A 24,018-nucleotide genomic window follows, 5' to 3' on the forward strand; every position below is an offset into this window, starting at 1 on the left:
TATTTATTATTATTATTAACTTGAAGTAATGCACAGCAAATCATATGTAGCCCTATTTCATGTAGACAGACAAAAAGCTACATATATTGCTGTTGAAATTTTACAAACATTTCTAGTAATTTCGGGAGTATCATTATTTATTTCTTTATATTATTATTATTATTATTATTATTATTATTATTATTATTATTATTATTATTATTATTATTTTCCAACTCTCTCAGTGGCCCAATAGCAGATCTAGATTTAAGAGTTTTTTTAGTATGAAGAATAACATGAATAAAATTAAATGTGAAATGGTGTTCCCCAATATGATGAGATTGAATGGCATTTCCCTTCCCTTAGCCCCACATATTGCTGAGGAACTCAGCGACGAGTTGAAGCACATCACTTTCCTCCGACGCCAGCATCTCCACGCTCTCCTGATTCCCCTCCTCACCAGATGGTCCTCTCATGGGGTGGGAGATCTCCTCGTCGCCTTCAAGGTACTGCCTCAACGGTGCAAGGTAAAAAATCATCCTCGTATTACATGTCTCTTTATTTAGATTCCTCCTAGAAATAAGCATCCCGCACAATTACCTCTGACCTCTAACATTTCATGCACAATTGGGAAGGTTTTCCGAAACCTTTCTGTTCTAATCTAAGTAGACTATCATATCTTAAAGCTACTGGTTAGCTACATTAATGCAGATGAGTTAAATGTTCTAGTGCTTATCTGCTATTTAAGCATGGAAGCAGAATACGCGATAGCCTGCACAACAGTCTCTTGTCGTGATTCATATGCTGCAATTAAAGGTTGTGTTAACAATAATTGCAAATGTATGTTATGTGTTGTGAAACGGCTTTTAAATTCAGGAATAAAGATAAAGGCATTTGCATATTTCACACTAATATATATTACTTATCAAACATTTCACACATACACATATATTATCGCTCTGATACAACACTATACTGCTTTTGAGAGTCGTTGAATGCTAACATAAATATAAATTGTACAGTAATTAGTGTTGTTAGTTTTTTCGCTGTATATTCCACTGAATATGTTTTATTTCTGTACGAACTAAATTATATCAAAATATGGCCTGCTTTAAACTAAAACTAACTAGGGAAGTACTGGAGGTGGTATGCGGGGATCTGCATGTGTTATATATCGTTGGAAAGACGACACTGAGTGTACCTCACATGTGAAATATCTCGCTTGAATGGGGCCTGTAGGGGGCGTGACGACCATTTGAAGATCAGATCAAGGCACGTTCCGAAACACCAGAAAACTTGGACAAAATAAGAAACTAGGACGTAATTGTTTTGATACGTGGTATATATAGCTTTGAAAGGTAGCTGAATACGAATTAACCATCAAATGTTTACAAATCAAAATGACCCATCCAACATAGCGGACACAAATTACAAAAAAAGAAACATGCTATGGATCTGAAATTAGGTATATAGAGATATTCGACGTTGCTATGTATGAATCGAATACCAAAAGTGTAAAATTCAAAATGGCGTATCCAATATGGCAGACAAAATGCAAAACACTGCTATGAAACTGAAAGTGGGTAGGTGGAAGTTTTCGTTTTCACTGAATACGAATTCAGTGTTAAAAGTACAAAACGTAATATGATCGATCCAATGTGACGGACGAAAAATAAGAAAAATATGTCAGGAACGGGCATATGTTATTCTTACTCATATAGTAGAAAAATACCTATAGTGCATAAGGGGCAAGAGGCCCGTATCCAGGGGTGTCTTGTGGGGCGCCCCCCTACAATTTTCACGGTAGGTTTGCAAATGAACTATAACATGGTTGGATCGACCCCCCTAAACTTCAGCCGGGTGCCCATACATTTTTGGGCTGGCTACGGGCCTGGGGGCAAGTAGGGGCAGGTGATGTTTTACAGTAAATAGAGAACGTGTTTTGTTATACAATTATGCCGAAATTGAGGCTTAGAATGCAGGACAGGTTTTGTATCGCACATGAAAGTTTGAAGATACGAACAGATATTAATCATCTACAATAATTATTTTGCTATCAACTCCCTGTCCCACCTCCGAAGAGATACGCGGGGATCGGCATATGTCATATATCGTTGAAAAGCTGCATCGACTACACTTTACATCTGTAGCATCTTGCTTTAATGGCGTCTGTAGGGTATTGGTATTATTTGCAGATACTATCTGAAGATCCGAACAACAGTGAAAAGTGCGCGTTTGAAACGTCGTTATGCCTGCATAGCTGTCTTTTTAGTTTCGCATTATGTCGTATACACTTGTGAGCAATATATATGACAAATGTCCACTCTCCGTCGTAGGGATGGTACTGACACCGAGAGTAGTTTCTATGTGGTCTCTGTCTCGTCTCTAATGTGCTTTTCCAAATCGAGACGAGATCGAAACGGAGCCCAGGCTCATCTAGATACGCATAAGTCAATTTTAAACTTTTGTACATTTTGTCCACCATATTTTGCACTTTTGACATTGAATTCATACACTGCGAAAAGGAAAACCTCTACCTACCTGCTTTCAGTTCCAGCAGTGTTTTGCATTTTGTCCGCCATATTGGATCCGCTATTTTGAATTATACATTTTGATATCCTATTCATGCATAGCGACGTCGAGTGTCTTTATATATCCAATTTCAGATCCATATTTTTTTTTTTTTTTTTTTTTTGTAATTTGTGTCCGCTATGTTGGATTCGCCATTTTGATTTGTAAACATTTGATGTCAGATTCGTATTCAAGTATCTTTCAAACCTATATATACCACGTCTCAAAACAATTAAATCATAGCTTCCTAGTGTGTCCATGTTTTCCGGTGTTTGGGACCGTGAAGTTTTCTGATTTTCAAATGGTCGCCACGTCCCCTATAGAATCCATTCAAGCGAGATATTTTACATGTGAGGTATACTCGGTGCGACCTTTCCAACGATATATAACACATGCAGATCCCCGCGTGCCACTTCATGTACTTCCCTAGTAAGTGATGTACAATGTAAGTAATATTGCTTTACAAAATGAAACGTATTACTGTTTCAATGAAATCGACATGTTCTTCTGAATATGAGTTCCTTTTTCGGCTATTAACTACGATTTGTATACCATTTGTTGTTTTAGTACTTTTTCCCTATCGTGTCTCCATGTATCTAAACAAAACATTTTTCTACATATTTTATGCTTATTAATACTCCCTATTGGGAATCACCTTGCATTTTGCCATATATTTTGTTTCATTTTATTAGGGATGCGCACGAGACAAAATTTGTGGCTGTCTAGTCTCGAAAATGAGCTGTAAAAGTGATATATCGACTCGAAAAATGTATATTTCTCAATTGGAAGAGCCATGTCTCGACTCAAATTTTGTCACGAAAACCCTGTCTCGACTCGTCTCGTGCGCATCCCTACATTTTGTGTACGAACAAAGAAAAAAGTCTAGTTACTGAAAATTGATCCAATACTAGAAAGAACGCTTCTTAGTAGTTCAGCAGATAACGCTGCTCCATTGAGTCCACATGGTCCTAGACTGAATTTGGAAATAAATAATTGAATGGATTGGTCTTGAACTGTTTCAAACTATTTTGTTCGTTCATATAACTTGGACATGTGACGAGATAAGCTATTATAGCAGGCAAAAAATCATAAAATTATAATTTATCCTTGCCTGATGTGAGGGAGGCAATAGTAATAAATGAATAAATAGATAATAAATAAATAAAACAATCTTGCATGAAGTACTTTGGTTCTTAGTTTCTTGGTCGCCAAAAAAAATGCAAATATAGTTATTTCTGTCTTAGGTACTTACGTTGCACTTTTCTAAGAACATGTTTTGCGCAAAAATTGCAGAAATACAGTGTTCAACGAATGCCTTTTAAGCTTTTGTAGATATGGAGATACAACATTTGATTTTTGTTTGTTGGTGACTACTGTGTTTGATAATAATAGTGTAATAATAAAGTCTGAAGTATGTTCATCCATTTCAACTACATGTTCATGAATTGGTATTTAATATATTTTATATGGATATCTAGTTACTAATATTTTGTCGCTTCTCAAACCTTCCGTTTAGTTTATAAAAAAAATGAGTTCAGAAGTCAGAAAACCAGCATCAATCACACGTTGTCAGCTATAACAAACGATGCAATTTTAAGTTATTGCTTCAGTGTCGTAGGTTACAGCAGGATCGATTTAATAATTCAGGGAAATATATGTGTGGAACAATTCTTTCATATACAAGTGGTTATTTTTTTTTATAAGGGATGTTAAGAATAATCGAGTAACTTCTTCAAAATATAAGAGAACGTAGCTGGCGAATGATTCAATAGAATGTGTTAGCCACGTTATCAGAAGAACTACATATTAAACTCTGAAAATTGTGGTATTGAGTCCTGCTGGTTTACTTCCTCATGCACATCATTCTCTTGAAGAATATATTTATATCAAGAAGAATAAATAATTTCGTCCTTGCTTTTAGTTTACAGATGTAGAGACGAAAATAGCAAACAGTCCAATGGATGTTTAAAGTACGAGAATTTCCTTCAGTAACAATATTTCTGTCCACTCTGTTAAAAAAAAAAAAAAAAAAAAAAAAAACACTTGGGTTAGCCAAATGGCAAGAAGAGTAAAATCGATATACTTATACGTATGTATGGACGAATATTATTTTCCGTCTTTCGTTGCTGTATCCTCAGTGTAAAATGGACAGTGTATCTGAAATTTCGTTAGTAAACAAATTTCAGAAACGTAAACAAAAAATGGAATACATATAGCCATTGTATTTATATATATCTACACTCATATATGGAATAAAATATGTGTCTTCCTGAGTGACAGCGTGTGTGTGTGTGTATACCTGTTATCAGATTTTTGCATAGAAATCAATTACCTACAGCCACCGGCGGGTCCAGGCTTCACGATAGTACGGCAGTGCCTTTTGTTGCTTCACGGATGCTGGGGAAACATGAAACCAGAACATACCGTCAATATGTGTAGAAATGTTCTCATTTAGGATTACATTGAAATATTCAAATCGACCGGATCCCATAGGCTTCTTCTGTAAACTCAGCTGCTAACCTTGGTGTCCTTTAACATGCACTAATAGTTCGGTACCAGTAGCGGATCCCGAAGGAAGTCGTCGTCCTGAATCGAAGATATAACACTTTTTGTGTTATTTCAATATGACAGCATAGTCTTTTCCTCGTCAATATATTAGATCAATAGTCTGCTCTAAATATATTATGAGAACAAACAAGCTAATATTTCCAACTGTTGCAAGGTTGATATTTTGCGTTCTCTCTGAACTTCACATCATTTTGAGCAAGAATGAAGAGATATAGAACTTCCGTGGGCCAATGACGGATACAGAAAACGGTCAGCACCCACTGAAGGGAAAAATATAACCCTTTCTGTTATTTCCACAGACGATAGAAGTATTTTTGTCATTACATTTGGCCAATAATCTACTCTCATCTATTGCTGGTACAAACAAGATAATATTCACAAGTGTTACAGCGGGTAATATATTGTCTCCTCTTTTAAACAGTCTCGCCTTTGTATCTTTCTCTTCTCTCTAGTCATCTTTACCTTCTTCTCTTACTTATTGTTTTCTTTATCTCTCTCTCTCTCTCTCTCTCTCTCTCTATCTATCTATCTATCTATCTATCTATCTATCTATCTATCTATCTATCTATCTATCTATCTATCTATCTATCTATATATATCACGTTTTGTGCGTTTGTGTGTTCAGAGTTAAAACTGAGCCACTTTTGATGGCCTAGTAACTAGACCTAAGTCAAACAGAAGCATTCCGGTCCAAAACCCGGGAATAAGGATGTTTTATTCCGAACAGGTGAAATCGAAAGTGGGTGTTTGGGAGAGATTTCTTCAAAGATGACTAGAATACAATCGTTTTTTGGTTATTTCAGGTGAAGCTTTTATTTATATTCGTTTGATAAAAATTCGTTTGTATGCTAAACTTCATTTCAACATTATATAATTCAACGTGTTTTATTCACAGTTGAAATGTGAAAAATTCAAGATCTGCTACATCTATAATGAACATCCAATTTGGCTTTGAACATTTATAACTTTTCATTATGATAGAGTTTGGACATCTAATATTGGCTCTTTTTGATAGAAATTTAGCAAAAGATAGAAATTTAGCAAAAGAAAGCACTCATTCATTTTGCATCAGTTTGCAATAGTGGTCTGGCATTTTATTACTTGTAAATCCACAACTAATCTACCAATAATCCCCGATAACTAATAGCTAACTCATTAGACGATCAATATCAAGTTCACGTAATATATTCAAAGTAAATAAAGAAATGTAATTACAAATGAAACCAACTTTCATTGTCAAAATTGTCAGCATTCGAAACAACATTAGGGACCACGTGCGAACTGTAAATGAATCAATTACAAGAAAACAAATAACTTTATCACCAGGAGAGGAGGTTTATTATTAACAGATATTGGTCTGCTTTTTCCCCTTCCATATATATTGATCTTCTGAAGAAACAGTTTGTTTTGTTTGAGTACCAACTGCATTGTTGTTATTTATGTTATTGCTAAATGAATTACTATCCTGATTCAAGCATTTACTGTACTTACTACTCATCCGCGGTTGAAATTTCTCTTTCTTGGAAGAGAGAAAATACGAACTATACGCTCCCGATGTCTGAATGTCAGTCTTACTTATATATAAGCAATGTTTCTCGTAGGTGTGGTCCAGGATTCCATTTTGCGATAATGCTTCCGTTAAGCAGTAGATTCGTTCTTGCATAGCATCAAATGTGAATACTCATCGGTATAGCACAACACTTTACATCAGTAACTTTAAAACAATCATTATAAGGAAAATAGCATTGGCAAGATTTGTCACTGCCTTTCTTCTGTCAGATGCGCGCGCTTTGGAAAGTTGCCTCTTAACACTAAAAGTCATAAAACCTAAATAAAGAAAGATATCGACCTGCAATTTGTTTTAAAAATAACTTCTATCCTTTCTCAATATTTTTCTCGCTTTGCACCCCCATCTAAGCTGAAAAATAAAGAAGTTTCTTATTAGTCAACTTTTTAGGTAGTGCATTGCAATAGTATATGCACTTTCTCTTATATTTTTTTTATTTTATTTTAAAATTCAAGAAGATTTTTTGAATGCCAACTTTTCCAACATTGGCACCAAATATGGTGTTTATAGCTGTATAAGATTCAACGTTGTATCTCTTATAGTTCCGAACTTATGACGTGATATGTTTAACGCGACGTTAGAATTTGCCATTAGCAAGATTTCACTATTTTAATTTATTTCAATACTTGAAAATTCTTCTTGGTATGAGAAAAAACGTTATTTGATAGAGAATACAATATTCTACAAAAATCTATCCATATCTAGTAAATAAAGCAATTTCTAAAATTCAGGCTAAGTTTCGCAACAATGGGCATAAGGAAAAGCATTGCCATTTACTCCTGTACTGCAATCTAAGGGTGAGACGCTCTATAGATGTGTTTCATAACTCTACAGTTCCACTGGAAATTGACTATTTAATTTGACAGCCAAGTCTGGTTTTCAATTGGAAGTGGCTTAATGAATCTTACAAGCGTCTTCTATATATTTGAGTAAGTTGGACCTGAACAAATGTAAAATCCAAACGTTACTTCTATATAGATTTTGAATTTCAGGAAACGGAACTTCATAATGCTAGGTTCTTTCTTCACTTAGTTTTAACACGATATTTTTATTTGTGTTGCATTTTCTTCTTCTTCATTTTCTTCTTATTTTCTCCCCATTTCTCTCTCCGTCTCACTTCTGTACTTCTGTCTAACAGACATCCATCGGTTTCGCTTTTTTTTTTATTCTGTGTGTTTAAATTTCTCCCCCATCAACTTATGATTTTTTTGTGTGTTAGTGTCTTCATGGCAATTAATGTCTGATGAAAATAAGGTTAAGTTTTCGAAACTGTTACAGAGTATTTTAGTTCTCATAAATAAGTATATTGTAATATCCCACGTGGTATTGTATACAAACAATATTTTACGCTTGCGTTTGCAAACACCACCACATGATTTTACGTCAGGATACTACGCCCCACGTGTATTTACTATAACTAGCAGACGACGGACCTCTGGCTTATCCTATGAAGCACAGGATGACATCGGAGCAGCAGCACCACGGCTACAAGGAGACATATATAATGGGACGCAACCGGCAGTTCTTTACCAGTTCTCTGGTGTCCCTCCTACTTTTTGCCACGGAACATTAGGAGTATCCTAACCCCAAGTCTCTAGTCTGACACGGGACTCTAGGCTATTCCTTACCTTCTGGCTTAGCCTGCTTCGGGGCTCTGTTACTACTAACTTCCTAATTGCCTGCCACGGAGCATTGAGGATTCCTTCGTCACTCTGCTTAGCGTGCCACGGGGCTCTGTAGAGATCCTGTCCTCCGCCTCACGGTCAAGGATTACCTAATTTCTAACCTAACAAATTTAGAGGAGAATAATTTTGTAGTATTTCTGTAAATACTGTTATTTAGTGAATTTTATAATAAAAGCCGGTAGTGGGAGTCGATTTCGGACACTCATTTTATTTACCTTGCTCTACCTTCGACCTATATGGATAGAGTTTTACATGGTGGAGGCTTGACCGACTCAGTTTTATTTAATACTCCCCTAGCGGAATCTAATTTATTAACCAGAAGTGAACTCTTTAGAATTCATAGGCATGCGATTTTTATTATCAGTGAACTTAGCGACTTAGACGTGATTATATTTTTAGTGTATACCTCATACCAGATCAGAAAAAAACACTTGGCCAGAAGACATTGCAAATATGGCAGAACAAAATTCTTGCCCATCTTTTAATATTCTTCACCTTACTAAGTACTGTGGACACGTTACAGAAGATCCTGATAGTTTTTTCATGTTGTTCGACCATCTTGCGCTGTTGCAAAGATTGGATTACCGAAAAAAGGAAGGAACTCCTCCCCATGTATCTTCAGGATGTGGCTTTTGAAATGGTACTGCAACTATAGGCACAAATCCAATTGGACACACTTAGTTATGATCAGGTGAAAACAAATTAACGGACTTAAGTAGGCCAAAACTACCAGTATATCGGACGGAATTTGAAATTTTTTACTGATCAAGGGGGCAATGAACCTATTGATACATATTTTTAATGAAATGAAAAGTCATTCGTCAAGTTATGCCTCAGACCACCGAAAAAATAAAATAAACTATTTGCCTTTGGATTTAAAGAAAGATTTCTTACAGATGATTGTGTTGGAAACATTTACCACGGTGCAGCCTTCACAATCACATTTACATAATTTAGAAAAAGCTCATGGCCTTATGAGAAAGCGTGATTACATTGAATTATGACAAGTTATTTATTATATATGTGATCACAATCCATCAGTTCATAGTTTAAATTCTTCTACTATAGCTAGCGCTTCGTTTACCACATATCACCAACAAGCGACGTATCCTTTATGTAATCAAAGGCCCAATTTGCATCACTGTCAACAACCAGCACCAGCATTTCCTTTACCTTCCGCAACCCAGCTAGAAGATGCTTCTCAAATTCATGTACCCCAAATCCTCCCTCCCAAGTTAGCACTACACAACCCCCTCCCGTCCCTCTGCGCCAAGCACATCTAACACTGCTAACGCCAATGATTCATTGTAATTAAGCAAGCTTGTCAATCAGATGGATGTGTTTTCTCTTTTAGTGGCTCAAAATGCTATGAGAAATTCTCAATATAGAGGTGACGGTCGTAACAATCATAAATCACGCAATACAAATAACAGCGACAACAATCAGCGTAGGAACAGAAAGAAAAGCAATCCTAAGAATAATAACAAAAATAGTAATACACCTAGAAACTCCTACAGTTTGTGGCACATATTATAAGCATGGTCATTTTTCCAGCGTATGTTTTCGTAACAACAAACAGGGTAACGCGTAGAGGGTACCAAGAAAATTTTCTCCAGAACATGTTCTGAGGGCCGTTAAAAAGGAAGATGAAGAACAACAAAATGTTGTATCCATTGGACCTAACAAACAAACACTGGCATCATTTTATACTGTAGCGCCATTGACTGATAGAGAGTGTATAAAATTACTAAATCACGAGCATAAATTACTAGTAAATGTAATAATCAATATAGAAAATATCCAGCAATAATTGACACAGGAAGCTCTCTCAGCCTATGGACAAAATCAATGATTTCTCCAAATACTCAGTTAATTCCCTTTAATACCAATCTCAGAGGAATTGAGAATTCTATTGTAAGATTGTGGTACATTGCATTAATTAAATTCAAAATTGGTTCGGCAACTTTTTCACATTACTTTCGGATTTTGAAACATGGAGAATTCTTTTCTCTATTCGTCGAATATATTTTTGTCTAAAAGCTAAAATTGTTTTACAACGCAACACTCTGTCTGTATAGACGAAGCCACGGCCATCGACATTTACAACCGAAGTGGGTGCACAATGTCGTGTGGGTACTGTCGGTAAATGCAATTAATTCTATAGGACAGCATACATCAGCTGACGAATTTACCACTCGTAAAATTACCATCCCAGCTAGAAAGCATTTCTTTCTTCCTGTTAACATCAAGAATCAGAACACTTACAATGAATATTCTATTGTTTCTCTACTTTAGAATTTATTGGATAGGTACGGACTACAGGCTTTACCAACTAAATTACAAAAAAAATCGCATTTCTAATATCTAACCCTTCTAATAGGACAGCAACATTAGCAAAAAATACATCAATTGCGTATGTTGAGGATGATCTGCCAGAGGTTAACCCTTCAGTACACGGTTTGTGCCTGAGAAGCACGCAGCAAGCAGTAAAAATATTTTTTTTCTGTTTTTTTTCAATAGATGGTAGATAGATACTATTTCGTTACTCAGTACACTTTTCTTTGCGGTTGACGAGAGTTAATTGCTCATATTTGTATAGTTAGTGCCTTAGTAGTCTGCGAGCAGGAAGGTATTGTTTTTGTTGTGTGCCTGTCAAGCACTACTCATGTGCTGGCGTAACATCGAAAGCATTAATTGAAAATTACGTAATTTGTTTTGTAGAAAATGTCCAAGAAATTGACTGTAGAAGAAACGAGAAATTTTATCAAAAACAATGACCAGTGGGAATTGTTTTTCAGATGATGATTGGGACGCTAATCTCACTTTTCAACTTGCCAATTCTCATAACAGTGAAACCGAACCTTGGTTTCTTATGTTTCGAAGAAAGGGAAATGTATAGTGTTACTTTCGTCAATGCACCACTATGACAAAATTGGCAGTGAGACCTGTGATACTAGAAAATCTGAAATTATACATTTTACGACAGGAAGAAGGGAGAGAAGGATGCAATAGATGCACTATGCGCAGAACATGACTTAGATAGAAATGTACGTAGATTGCCACTGTGTTTGTTCTATGCACAGATAAATATTTTTGGAATAAACGCCTATATTGTGTTTCGATCAAATACTAATCAAGAGAATTTCATATCAAGAAGGCAGTTTCTCAAGAGCTTATTGCTTATTCAGAACAAATGCTGGAAAGAACACAGCTGCATTATCTGCCGCGACACAACAGGAGTCTGCTGCAAGACTGTCAGTTTTCATACCAAATCGAAAGGAAGACCCAGTGCAAGGAAAAGACGGAGATGCCGCAAGTGCAAAAGCACTGGAACATGGTTCTTTTGTAAGTTGTGCAAGAAGTGACTGTACCTCAAACACTGCAAAATATGCAAGGAATGAAATGAGGACAATTTCTATGGGTAAAAATGACTAGTTTTGACCTGTGTTTCAAACAATACATAGCACACTTGTAAATCTCAATGCATTTGTTTATAGTAATACATATTATTCTTAATATTTAACGTGCGTAATCAGATGCTATTTCTCAGAAGTCATAATTTTACGGCCTAATATATGATTGCATCCGTTATTCATTGGGTAAAACAAACGTGTTTAATAAATACCCAAAACGAACATTACATAATAAGCTTCGTGTTTCCAACATCATATATCAACAAGTAATACATGTATCCCTTGAAACATAAAGGTATTTTATGTAAAAAAAGTATATTATGTATTTTAACTAAATTATATTTTGTGGTGCCTCACACGAACAACCCTCCACCTGCATAGCAATAATTTCGCTCGTGTACAGAAGGGTTAATATACAGGGTAATCAGCAATTAGGTGTCCAAAATGATGAAACATTTTATAGATCACAACAGGAAATACAAGAAAGGTTGGAGAAAACAGCGATACTTTTCGATATCAAACTTTCTAGCACACATCCGGATCTGACAGTCGAACAGAAAAACGCTGTACACAATTTATATATACAGAAACGTCTTCTCCTATTCACCTACAGATATAGGATATTTTCGTGGCAACATTCATAAAATATTGTAGATAAAGGTGCTTCTTTTCATCAGAGGTCACCCTATTCCTCTGGCGGTCAGACCACAAATTGAGCTTCAAATTAAGCAACTATTAGAGGCCAATATTATCAAGGAAACCAGTGATAGTGCGTTTTCATTGTCACTTCTGATAGTGCGAAGACCAAATTCGTTAGAATTTCGTTTGGTTTTGAATTTAAAAGCCTGTAATATGTTAACAAAATACCTTAGCATCCCGTTTCAATCTACAGAAGACATTTTACATATTCTTAGGGTCAAATCGATATAGAGTAAAGCTATTTTCAAATATTATTGCACCCTAAAAGCCACAAGTACATACCTTTTGAGGTCAATCATAGCAGGAAATCGTATTAATTTCCACGCTGCGTAATGGGACACGCCACTTCATCTCAAGGGTTAACAATAGCGGTACGCAAGATTCTTGAAGGTTTACTACCTCATATCACTGCGTTTGCTGACAATATCATAATAGGAAGTAAAAATTTGAAGCAGCAATTATCAGACTTGGAAATACTTTTTAAGATACTACGTAAACACGATTTTAGAGCCAGCTGAAACAAGTTCCACCTATTGTATCGGAATTAGACGTCCTAGGTTTTAAAGTGAGTGCAAAATATCAAAATTCCAACTAAAATTGCAATAAAATAAAGAATTAAGAAACTCTAAATTGGCTTTCAAATGTTTTTTCCGAACTCTCGTCTTATTTGAGTGCCCACTACTGAGAAAGTAGAACCGTTTCAAGTTCCTTTTTAGAAAATAATTCAAAATTTAAGTGGACATTACAATATGATGCATTATTCGAGAAACTTAAAACATATATAATTCAGGCCCCATCCTTAATTCATTTTTGACCCATCTCTGGAAATTCGTTTATACTCAGATGCATCATCTGTTTTGGATGGTGGGATTTTGGCTTGCTATGATCCAAAAACTAAAGAGGAACGTGTCGTCTCTTATTGTAGCAGTCGTTTTACTAAGACCGAACGTAAGACTTCAACCCAGAAAATTTTGATATTTTTACTAAACAGAAAATTCAAGCTATTTATTGATGCTAAGTGTCTGACTTCATTGAACACTCAATGCAACAGAGTGGAAAAATTTACTTCTTATAAGATATTTTAGCTGATTGCAATTTTGAAATACACCACGTTAAAAGTTTGCAGCATCCTGCAAATGTTTTTAACCGTTTGGAACAGAAACAGGACATACAACGAGACGAAGAGCACGAAAGTGACATTTTTTCTGACACCGAGAACGCTAAATGTTTTGCATCTCAATCACTGGAACAGACCCTTCAAATTGAATAACCTATGGCACTACTTAATCTGGCCAGAGAAAAAAAGAAAGGACGCTTCATTTTCGGATATCATCACTGTTTTAGAAAATGAGGAACCTGATATAATGCTAACACTCCGTGCCGTAAAATATTTCAGCCTTAGATATGGACTACTATATAGGACGCACAAACATCCTCAATTGTGACTATTTGCTTTGCATTCCAAAATCTCTAATAAATAAAAGGTTTGAAGCAATCGACAATAACCTGCCTGCCCCCTACTCTGGGTTTACTAAATCATACCAATCAGCATTGCGAAAATATTATTTTCCCAATATGAAAGCATATATAGCGCACAAAATAAGGTGTGCAGTCTGTGCCAGAAACCTAAAAGGCAACCAACTAAGCCATCTGATCAATTACTACATCATCTTACTTCAACTATTGCTACTGAGTATCAATTCGAATCATTAGGAAAGGTATCTGCCGGGCAGGGAAAGTTTAAACACATATTTGTAGCAGTTGAAATGTCAACACGTTTCTGTGTTACAAAGGTTGTCGATAAAATTTTATAGCTGAACGAATCGAGCAATTTCTCATACACGAAATCATCCTTCGATATCAAGCCTTTTCATATCTATATTTAGAGAGACTCCCTGTACATAGCACCAAGAGACTACATAATTTAGCAAAGTTTTCAACTTTGAATTTACGTTCTGCCCTGCGTACGATCACAAACTTTTGGGTGTAGTGGAAACATTCCACAGGATTATACAAATTTCTCTTAAATTCTTTGTTTAGGAAAATCAAGACCAGTGGCCAAAATTGATTCCATATATAACTTGAAATCAATACCTTTATCGAGGCTGGAACCAAGTATTCGAGTTTCTTCTCATTACAGGGATACAAATCAAATCTTTTTCTAACATTGCAATTGCTACGACTCCAATATTATGTGTCGATCCAGAACACCTGAATAGAATTAGAAGAAAACTATGAGAATATTACGATGCAAAACATAAACTAACCAACTTTGAGAAAGGACAAAAAGTATTCCTGTTCTGACGGTTTGGATAACATAAATTTATATATGGAATCAATTTTGGCCACTGGTCTTGATTTTCCTGTACAAAAATATTAAGAAAATTTTGAATAATTCTGTGGAATCTTTTCACTAAATCAGATACCAGATTCATTCTTCTCCAAATAGATTGGTCCAGTTTCTATACTTGAAAGGATCAATCCTAATCTCTATAGAAATAAATCCCGGATTCTTATCGTCTTCAAATAAAAAAGATTTCTGTGGACAGGATTAAACCCTACTATGATAGCTTAGACGAAACTTAGTATTAAGATAATTAGCTTCTTTTCACCGTACGAGAGAACACATTTAAAAAAAAATCCTCATAGGAAACAAAATGCAACTCACAGCGAATATATGGACTTTAAACATTATCTCTACAAGCAGCTTCTTTTTCATAATATTTACCTCGAAAAGAAAACGAAGGTGGAACAAAAGAGGCAAAATCCACGGTAGAATTTGACATATACAGCTCATTTTTAAAATACGTTTCTTCTTTCAATTAGCAGCACGAAAAGAGAAAAACAGGATAAGAAAATGAACATATCTAAATTATTTAACTCAATTGGCTACAAACTTTATGTAGCATAAAAGTTTTAATCATTATCACTTTTTACGCTGAAAAAAGACAGTACTTACCATTCGAAAGAAGAAATACGGAGACACGTTCAGTCGGATAAATCACTTTTCTCTGCGATACAAACACTTCCTATTCTTTGTTATTTACAAAAAGCTGACTCATTATTCTTCAGTGAGTGAAAGAATACTAATGTTGTACATCCGTATTTAAAAAGGCAACTGATCTATAGAAGGACCAGTAAACAATAATTCTTCTTCTCATTTATTCTTTTCTCTTCTTCACAATGGATTACATATTGTCACCAACATTATGCAACACAAAATTATACACGATGTTCCAAAAATCAGGGTTACTTTATATAGGATATCCCGGAATTCGAGTTCATCATTATCATCATCATTGGCATTTAAAAATTGATTCTTTTATTTAAATATATGTGTTTAGTGAAATATTTTCGAAATATTACACTATATAGAGGACGACCAAGGAATCATGCCATTCAACTCGAACATTCTAGTGTGAATCATCTGCATATTACAATGATAATCACAACTTTCATAGTGAAATGAAATGAAATCTTTGAGTTTTACGTCCCACGGTTATGCCGGTTAGGCTAAAGGAGACGGTGATGATGAGTAATGAATGAAATGGTGGAATGAAGAAATTGGGAGGAAACGGGAGAACCCCGAGAAAACCCACGCACACGGTGTTTGTCCACCACAAAGTTCACTTGGCGGAGGCTGGGATCGAACCCGGGACCCCAAGCACCAGAGGTGAACGCTGTACCACTGAGCCACCGCGACCCCGCAACTTTCATAGTATTCGCAATTCTCTTTATCTTATCACCGTCTTCGCTCGAAACTAAACACATCGAAACAACCCCGCCTAGATGTATTTCCACCAATTCCAATGGCAACATTCACTACTTACTCCTACTGAACAATCTGTTCCACAGACTCCAACACCCCTCGCGATTAGTGAGCTAATATACATATATTAGCATACAAACGCCAAAGCTTAAAACAGCCCTTCTTTGAGGGAAATGAAGTGACACTCCGTGCACCTTCCTGCCTGTGCTAAGGGAATTACGGTTTAATGCTTTCTTCCACTGCCTTACTAGTGCTCCAAAAGTGAAATTTTTAAATGTGTATAGTACTATCAGTGCTTTTAGTGATTTTTGTGTGTGGTCCATTAGTGTCACTCCCTCACAACAAGATAAAAATAACCCTTCAGCTTATTATTTAAACAAGCTAGTGTGATGCAAGATCCCATGTTGTATTGTATACACACAATATTTTACGCTTGTGTTTACAAACGTCACCACATAGTTTTATGTCAGGATACTGCGCACCACGTGAATTTACTAGAACTAGCAGACGACGGAACTCTGGCTCCACCTACGAAGCAAAGGATGACTTCGGAGCAGCAGCAGCGCCACCGTTGCCAGGACCCCTATATAATGGGACGCAGCCGGCAGTACTGGACCAGTTCTCTGGCGTCCCTCCTGCTGTTTGCCAGGGAACATTAGCAGAATCCTAACCCCAAGCCTCTAGTCCGGCACGGGACTCTTGGCTATTTCTTTCCTCCTGTCTTAGTCTGCTACAGGGCTCTGTTGGGAACCCTACCTCCGTTGCTTACCCTGCTTTGGGGCTTTGTGACTACTAACCTTCTCACTGCTTGCCACGGAGCATTGAGGATTCTTTTGCTACTCTGCTTAGCCTGTAGAGATGCTGTTCTCGGCCTCACTGCCAAGGACTACCTAATTTCGAACCTAACAAACTTAGAGAATAATTTTGTAGTATTTCTGTAAATACTGTTATTTAGTGAATTTTATAATAAAAGCCGGTAGTGGTAGTCGATTCCGGACACTCATTTTATTTATCTTGCTCCACCTGCAACCTATATGGGACAGAGTTTTACAATATGTACTCTGGTCAGAAGTGTTAATTATAAGTTTAGTGGTTTCCATATTCGTGATGGATAGACTTACTTATGAATAGAGTTACTCTTGTTTCGCCTCGCTTTAACTCTTCCATTTTATCGATACTAATACAGTATATTTTGAAATTAATAAATTGTGCTCATGTTGTTTGCTTGTTTTAGTACGAGAGAGAGGAAATGAGGCGAGAGATAAGGTCTCTTTCCCAGACGAGATTATGGTATAAGAAAGTGTCAATTGGATATCCTAGCTGCATGGCATTAGTGTCGTATTTTTTTATGTGTAGTGTGCTAAGGGTGTTTCCTCTGTTAACTCCCGGGCCAGTTGGCATTGGCTTAAATTGGGTTCAAATGACTCCGGTAGTGTCACAAATCATCTTAGCTATCACAGAAACTACGGATTCAACATTAATCTTTGCTATTTTATATATATTTTTCACCCCTCCTTACTTCCATCACTAGGAGTACTAGAAGTGTCTTCCCCCCTGACTAAACTTAAGATTAATTCTCATCTATGCAGTCACGAATCACCTTAGCGACTGTGGAAATAATGGATTCGATACTAATAACGGTTGTATTGTATTACTTTTACGTGTCATCGCTTCTCAACCTGTGGGTACTAATGGATAATTTACTTAGATGGCAGATGGGTCACTATTCATATCGACGATTCAAAAACTGTGGTGTCAATACTAGTATCGGCCGATTTAATTTCAATTATTTTTATAACTACCTGAAATTCCCGTTCTTTGTACGGGAGAAATATGTTTATAGGAGATAGCTGATTCGCTATAAATTGATTTGTGACTATTTAATAAGTTTCGTACTTTTATGTATTAAGTGCACGGTTATGCAAGAATGGAAATTTGGTGAACGGAAATTGATTTAAAAAGAAAAGGAACAATAATGCTATTAAATTCGAATGAAGAAAATTGTAGATAAAGGAAAGTCTGGTTTGTATTTAGTGTTATTTTCATTTTATTTCATACTTAGCTCAGTTGTTTTATTACAATACTCGCTTACAATCAACATTTGTTATCTTATTGTTTGGTGAGTAGATATATAAATTCTTCGGGTTTCTCACTCTAGAGCAAGCTAAGTATAACTGACCGTGAGAAAAGCATGATTATTTAAGTTCATACCACAATGTGTTAACGTTTGTCCATGTGCCTTATTGATAGTGATGCTGAATGGTAATCCTACTGGAAATTGCAGTCTTTTAAATTTAAACTGCAGTTTGGTAGATATGAGCGGAAACCTTGGAATAAATACTGTTTTTTCCTTTATTCTTTCATGACATTATTTTTGCTTCAATTATATTGGTTGGTAACTGTTTCACGGTCAATCTTGTTCCATTACATAATGTTGATGAATATACATTTCTCAACAATATTATTGGAGATCCTATTTTTAATCTTAAACAATGTAAAGGCATTCCTGGCACTTGCATTGAATTCAAGAACACGGTGGGAAAGTTAACACTTTCATTGTCACCAACCATAGAATCAATTGATTTATATATTCGTTCCTCGCCAGGAATCTTGTTTTGAATTTTTAAATTAATATCTTGTCATTTCTTACTGCTAGAATTGCTCTTTCAAATAACCAATTTGAATTTGTGTAATTTTGAACAACGTTAGGGTAAACTTTATATATTAATTCATCTGGACTGTGGACAGCATTACATAAATCACTCGCAAGTTCAATTTTACCAGTTATTCAATCAATTGGGTGCTTGCCTTCACCAATTTGTAAGAGTTTTTCGGCAGTGTCTCGTTTCTTCATCATTGAAAAGTTGAACTCGCGTATTTGTTGTTAATTGTACTTTCTTGACTCGAGAGCAGAGAAATGATTGCTTCAAACATGCATTTATTTCATCTGCTGGAGTTGATTTTGGAATCATTGGAAGCGTTTGCCGAAAATCTCCAGAAAGTATAACTAATGCACCTCCCATTAATTCTGAATTACCTCGGAGATCTTGTACTGTTCTATGTAATGCTTCGAATGATTTTTATGTGCCATTGTACATTCATTCCAAATTAGTACGTTAGCCTGTTTTTAAAAGTTCACCTCGACCTGATGCTCTTGACACATTACAAATGGGAAATTCTTGTTCTGCGACAGTTAATGGCAGTTTCCAAGATGAATGCGGAGTTCGTCCTCCTTGCATTAATGTTGCCGCAATTTCAGATTATGGCAACGCAAGCGCAATTTCTTTTTTGGCGAGTATTTTAGCTAATATTCAACTTATCAAAAATGTCTTTCCGGTACCTCCTGGTGCATCCAGATAGAATACTCCCCTCATACCCCTGTTCACATGATCCACAACGAACTCACAAGCTTGCTTTTGAGTGTCATTTAACAATCGTTTGTTTTGAGCGATGTATTGCAATAATTCATGAACACTATAACCTTTCTCTTTCAACATTTCGGAATTTAATGCATCGAATTCATCTCTGTTTGGCGCTTCCATTCCAAGTGCAACTAGAGTTTGATTGCTTATAGCTAAGCATTTATCTTTCAAAAGAATAAGTGCTTGATTATATATATCTTCATTGAACTCGATGTTTAAATCAGAATGAGCTTGTCGCATTTGGTGCAGTACGTCATCGCTCATATTTTCTTTGAATTTTTCCCACAACCTTTTTTGGAATCGATGGACTACATGTTGTCAGTATTATTGCAAATAGATCTCTTACTTGTTCTTCGGTTACTGTCAATGCTGCTTCTCTAAGAAACAACTCCCAATGGTTATCATTTTCTAGTAATCAAAAACGCTGGCATGCTTCTTTGTACGTTTCACATACACATCCATCGATTTTTTTTATAATCTATTAAACATGTTGGTCTACGAATTGCATGCAATAGCATTCGTAGATAGAAGCACTCAGTATTTTTTTTGATACACTCATGGGCGCCCAAAGGTGGGGGCAGGGTGAGGCCCGGGCCCCACTCCAACTCACGAAAAAAACATAATTTCTTAAGATTTTTTTAATACAAATAAAAAAAACAAACGTTATATAGCAACGAGGAAGATGGGCCCCTCCCTGGGAAATTTTCTTCGGTCGCCCATAGGTGCACTGTATACACTTGTCCTAATGTGTCACTTTTGAAGATTCCTTCATAACCTTCGACTGGAGTTCTTTGGTTTCTTCGTTGAAAGATTCGTCTTGTTGCGTTCCATGTATAATATGATGGTACAGTTACCCACATAAGTACCTGGACCCCAAGTAATGGAATTATAACAGTCAGGGGTCCAGGTACTTATGTGAGTGACTGTACATCTGCATATAGCACCGATTTTGTCACTTTGACAAAGTTGAAAAAATGCAGTTAATGTGGTATTCACAGGTGGTTCACTGTCTACTCTCCGTGCAGCTACTGTTGTGAAATATACTCGTTGGCCAGTTTCTAAATGTGCTGCTAAATGAATAACTGCTGGTTCTCGGTCATGTATTGGAAAACCTAATATTTACAAAGCTGCTTCATTACTATTTATAGATCTGCTCATTTGATACTGAAGTATTTCGCCTTTAGGATTTCGTTCTTTTTTTTTTTTTTTTTTTTTTATTGTGAATACAGCCATATCACTGCCTTTGTTAATGTATTTACAAACATATTTAGTCGCTTTCACTGAGTTGCAGTTGCAGTACTCCACATTTATGTGTGCTTGAAACATTTTTAAAGATAAGCGAATTGTAGGGCATTATCCACTGATTATGTATTTCAATGTCCTGATTACCTCGCATTCATATTTTGCCAGTGAAATCACAATTTGCCGGAGATCATCTTCTGTGCTTAGGATATCCATTTTCTCCGTTTGTGTTTTAGTTAAATATGGTCTTGGATATCTTTTTGTATATTTGCCTTCATTCATAAATGGTGAATTCATATTTAATCTTCCACATGGAACGTGAATCATGTTTTTTTACTATTATGTTGTGTAATTCTGGGTCCTCTTCTGGATTTGGAAATTCAGCTCTAATTACTTAATCGATTTCATTGGGACGGATTTTTCATATAACCTAATTAAATTGTGCGAGTGAGGTAATCCTCGTTTCTGCAACTACATTGTGTACATCCATCATCTAATGTTCCAAAAATATGATACTTTTCGATGGAATCCTTGAATCTTATTTGTTTCTGTCGAAAAATTCGATCAAGTATGTCATGACGGTCCATGGGAGCTTTTCCGTAAATCATATTCTCTTTGTTCTCCGGCCATGACGAATTGTACGTGAACGTTAAGAATAAATCAGGGCGACCATATTTTCTTACATAGGTCATAGCGTCTTGTGTGTACTCAGGCATGTTCCGTGGATTTCCGATATAAGTTTACGGTAAAATTACCAGACTTCCAATGTCGTCAACGTTGTTGTCATTCATGATTGCGTCTCTCAAGTGAATGTACTCTTATGTACGCAATTTCTTTCGTTCTTCCGTATGAATATCAGTCGTTCCTCTTCTATTTTTGCATACATATCAACTAAAAACTGTTAAAATAAATGACGGCAATTGGTAATGTGATTGTATTTCTCATCTCTGATCATTATGCGATATGCATAAAATTATTTCGAAGTTACTTTACTGTTTGTTCGGCATCTGTATTTGGGTTCACTTGTCTAAAATTGAAATGCCATCCGTCTTCTTCTCTTATGAACATTAATGGATTCACTGTCCACAATTACGACAGCAATTTCATTAACCTGAGGTGCATTGAATAAACGTTCGTGTTCTCCAATTTGTATTTTGTCTGTCCGAATCACAACTTTATACTCGTCTGATACCATTCGATCCAGTGCTGTTTTGAATACCTGGACAAACTGATTGTATTTGTGTGAAATCTTCTGAAAATCTTCAATTATTTCCCGTCTCAATCCACTTACATTTGCACAACGTTGATCGACTTCTGTTTTTTTCGTCCCCAATGAAATACAACTGCAAAAATTTATGAGAATCGTTTGGCAGTGGTAACAATGATCCCACTTTATTATAGACTTCTCCTTTGATCGAGAACACAGGACTGATTTGATGTTCTTCACTGCTCATGGATGTAGCAACAAATGATGTAATTTGAAAGCACGCATTATAAGCTCTCATATTTTGTAGAAAATGCTTTGATTCCGGAGTTTCTGCAGTCATGGAATTCTGGGGCAGGCATTTCCAATGGTGTTATTCGAATTTTTCCATTCTTGCAACACATTCCTGGTAATTCTCTACTGAATTTCCTGCTACAATAGAACATACAGACTTGATCCATTTTACCAATGACAACGTATTTGTGTTTGTTATACTCTTTAGTGGGGTTATAACGGAATGCCTCACCTGACAAACTATAATCTCTACTTCTTCTGCTTCGCACGTCTCGTACATGCGCCTGCGATCATGGTCTTTCACGAACTCCACTCATTGTAATTCTACTTAGTTCATTTTGCAATCTTGATTCTTCAGCAGTTTCTCGTGTCTGCTTGCTGCGTGTCTCACTAGATCCTCTTCTTTAATTTCTTCTTCTTGTGCATATGTTAAGCTTTTTCCTAATGTATTCAGTCTCTTCCGTCGTGACGCTAAACGTGCTTCTTGCTCCTCATCTGTTTCATTTCTTCGCTGTTCTTTCTGCGTCCTTATTTTAGAGTCACCACTGACAAGATTACTTCCTCTTTTACGTTTCGGCATTCTGTTTAACTTTATTATTGCTTAGCACTCTTAAATTCCATTTAATACACTGTTCACTAAGTTTTAACGTTAGCAATTTAATTCCACTTGTTACGTTTTAAACATATCACTGGCATACAATTAACTGTCTTGCAATTTCACATTTCCTTGATCTGAACTTATATTTTAAAAGTTTCCCTGGCATATATTTAATTCCCAATTTATAGAGAGTAATTCATTTCCTATAAACATATTTTCCTTGTGCAAAGAACGAGCATTTTAGGTACTTTGTGATAATTCTGAAACCATTGTTGTATTTTCAATGATGTCTGTAGACATTGTATCTTCTTCTTTAAAAAAAAAGAAAAAAAAAGTAAATAAATGTAATGGCTCAGACTCCGGTCAATCGTTGCCTGTTAGCTTTCTTTGGTGCTATTTGAGAACACTGGTGCCAAAGAGCATTAAGTAATTTGAAGATGAAACTGACATCTATTTAACTTTCTGTCAATGTATCTCCTAGAAAAGTTGTTTCTCAGTAATCTATAATTTTAGTTAATTATGCTTCTGAATAAGTAATTCTTACTTTAACTCTGAAACAAGTTTCTTTGTGGAAATAGTGTTGTTACTCCATATAGACTCTTCTTGTGTTGGCGCATGGCGATACTCAACCTGGAACAGATAAACTTCAGGGGCGCCACTGAGATAATTGTGTTTAGATATGGGAGGCAGCTTTAGTAGTAGTAGTACAAATAGTAATAGTAGTAGTTGGTAGTAATAGTGGTAGCAGTAGTAATAGTAAAGCAAACAGTACTAGTAGTAGTTTGTAGTAGTAGTAGTACAAACAATAGTAGTGGTAGTTGGTAGGAAGTAGTAAGTAGTGCTAGTAGTAGTAGTACAAATAGTAGTAGTAGCTCGGATTCCGTTAGGTTAGGTTAAGGTAGGATCTGTTGTTTGACACCCATCATCTATACATAATCCCACCATTTTCTTTTGAAAATATTAAATTGGTTGAGACGATCCTGAGCATAATGATAATGAAACCTGTA

The 24,018-nt window shown here is 35.9% G+C and overlaps 1 protein-coding gene across 2 annotated transcripts in view; it reads left to right on the forward strand.

Annotated features, from left to right (window-relative positions):
- LOC145688400 (uncharacterized) overlaps positions 1 to 24,018 on the forward strand; it is a 484,478-nt gene that overhangs the window by 198,490 nt on the left and 261,970 nt on the right. Inside the window, exon 2 of one of the 2 annotated variants that reach the window (XM_081762582.1) lies at positions 346 to 506. The exons of the other annotated variant lie outside the window; for it this stretch is intronic. Within the exon in view, the coding sequence (XP_081618708.1) occupies positions 346 to 506 (161 nt within the window). The remainder of the gene's footprint in view (positions 1 to 345; positions 507 to 24,018) is intronic. 2 annotated transcript variants of the gene reach the window in all.

The sequence above is a fragment of the Thermobia domestica genome, chromosome 6 (genome assembly GCF_964235325.1).
Source record: "Thermobia domestica chromosome 6, izTheDome1.hap1.1, whole genome shotgun sequence".
NCBI lineage: Eukaryota > Metazoa > Arthropoda > Insecta > Zygentoma > Lepismatidae > Thermobia > Thermobia domestica.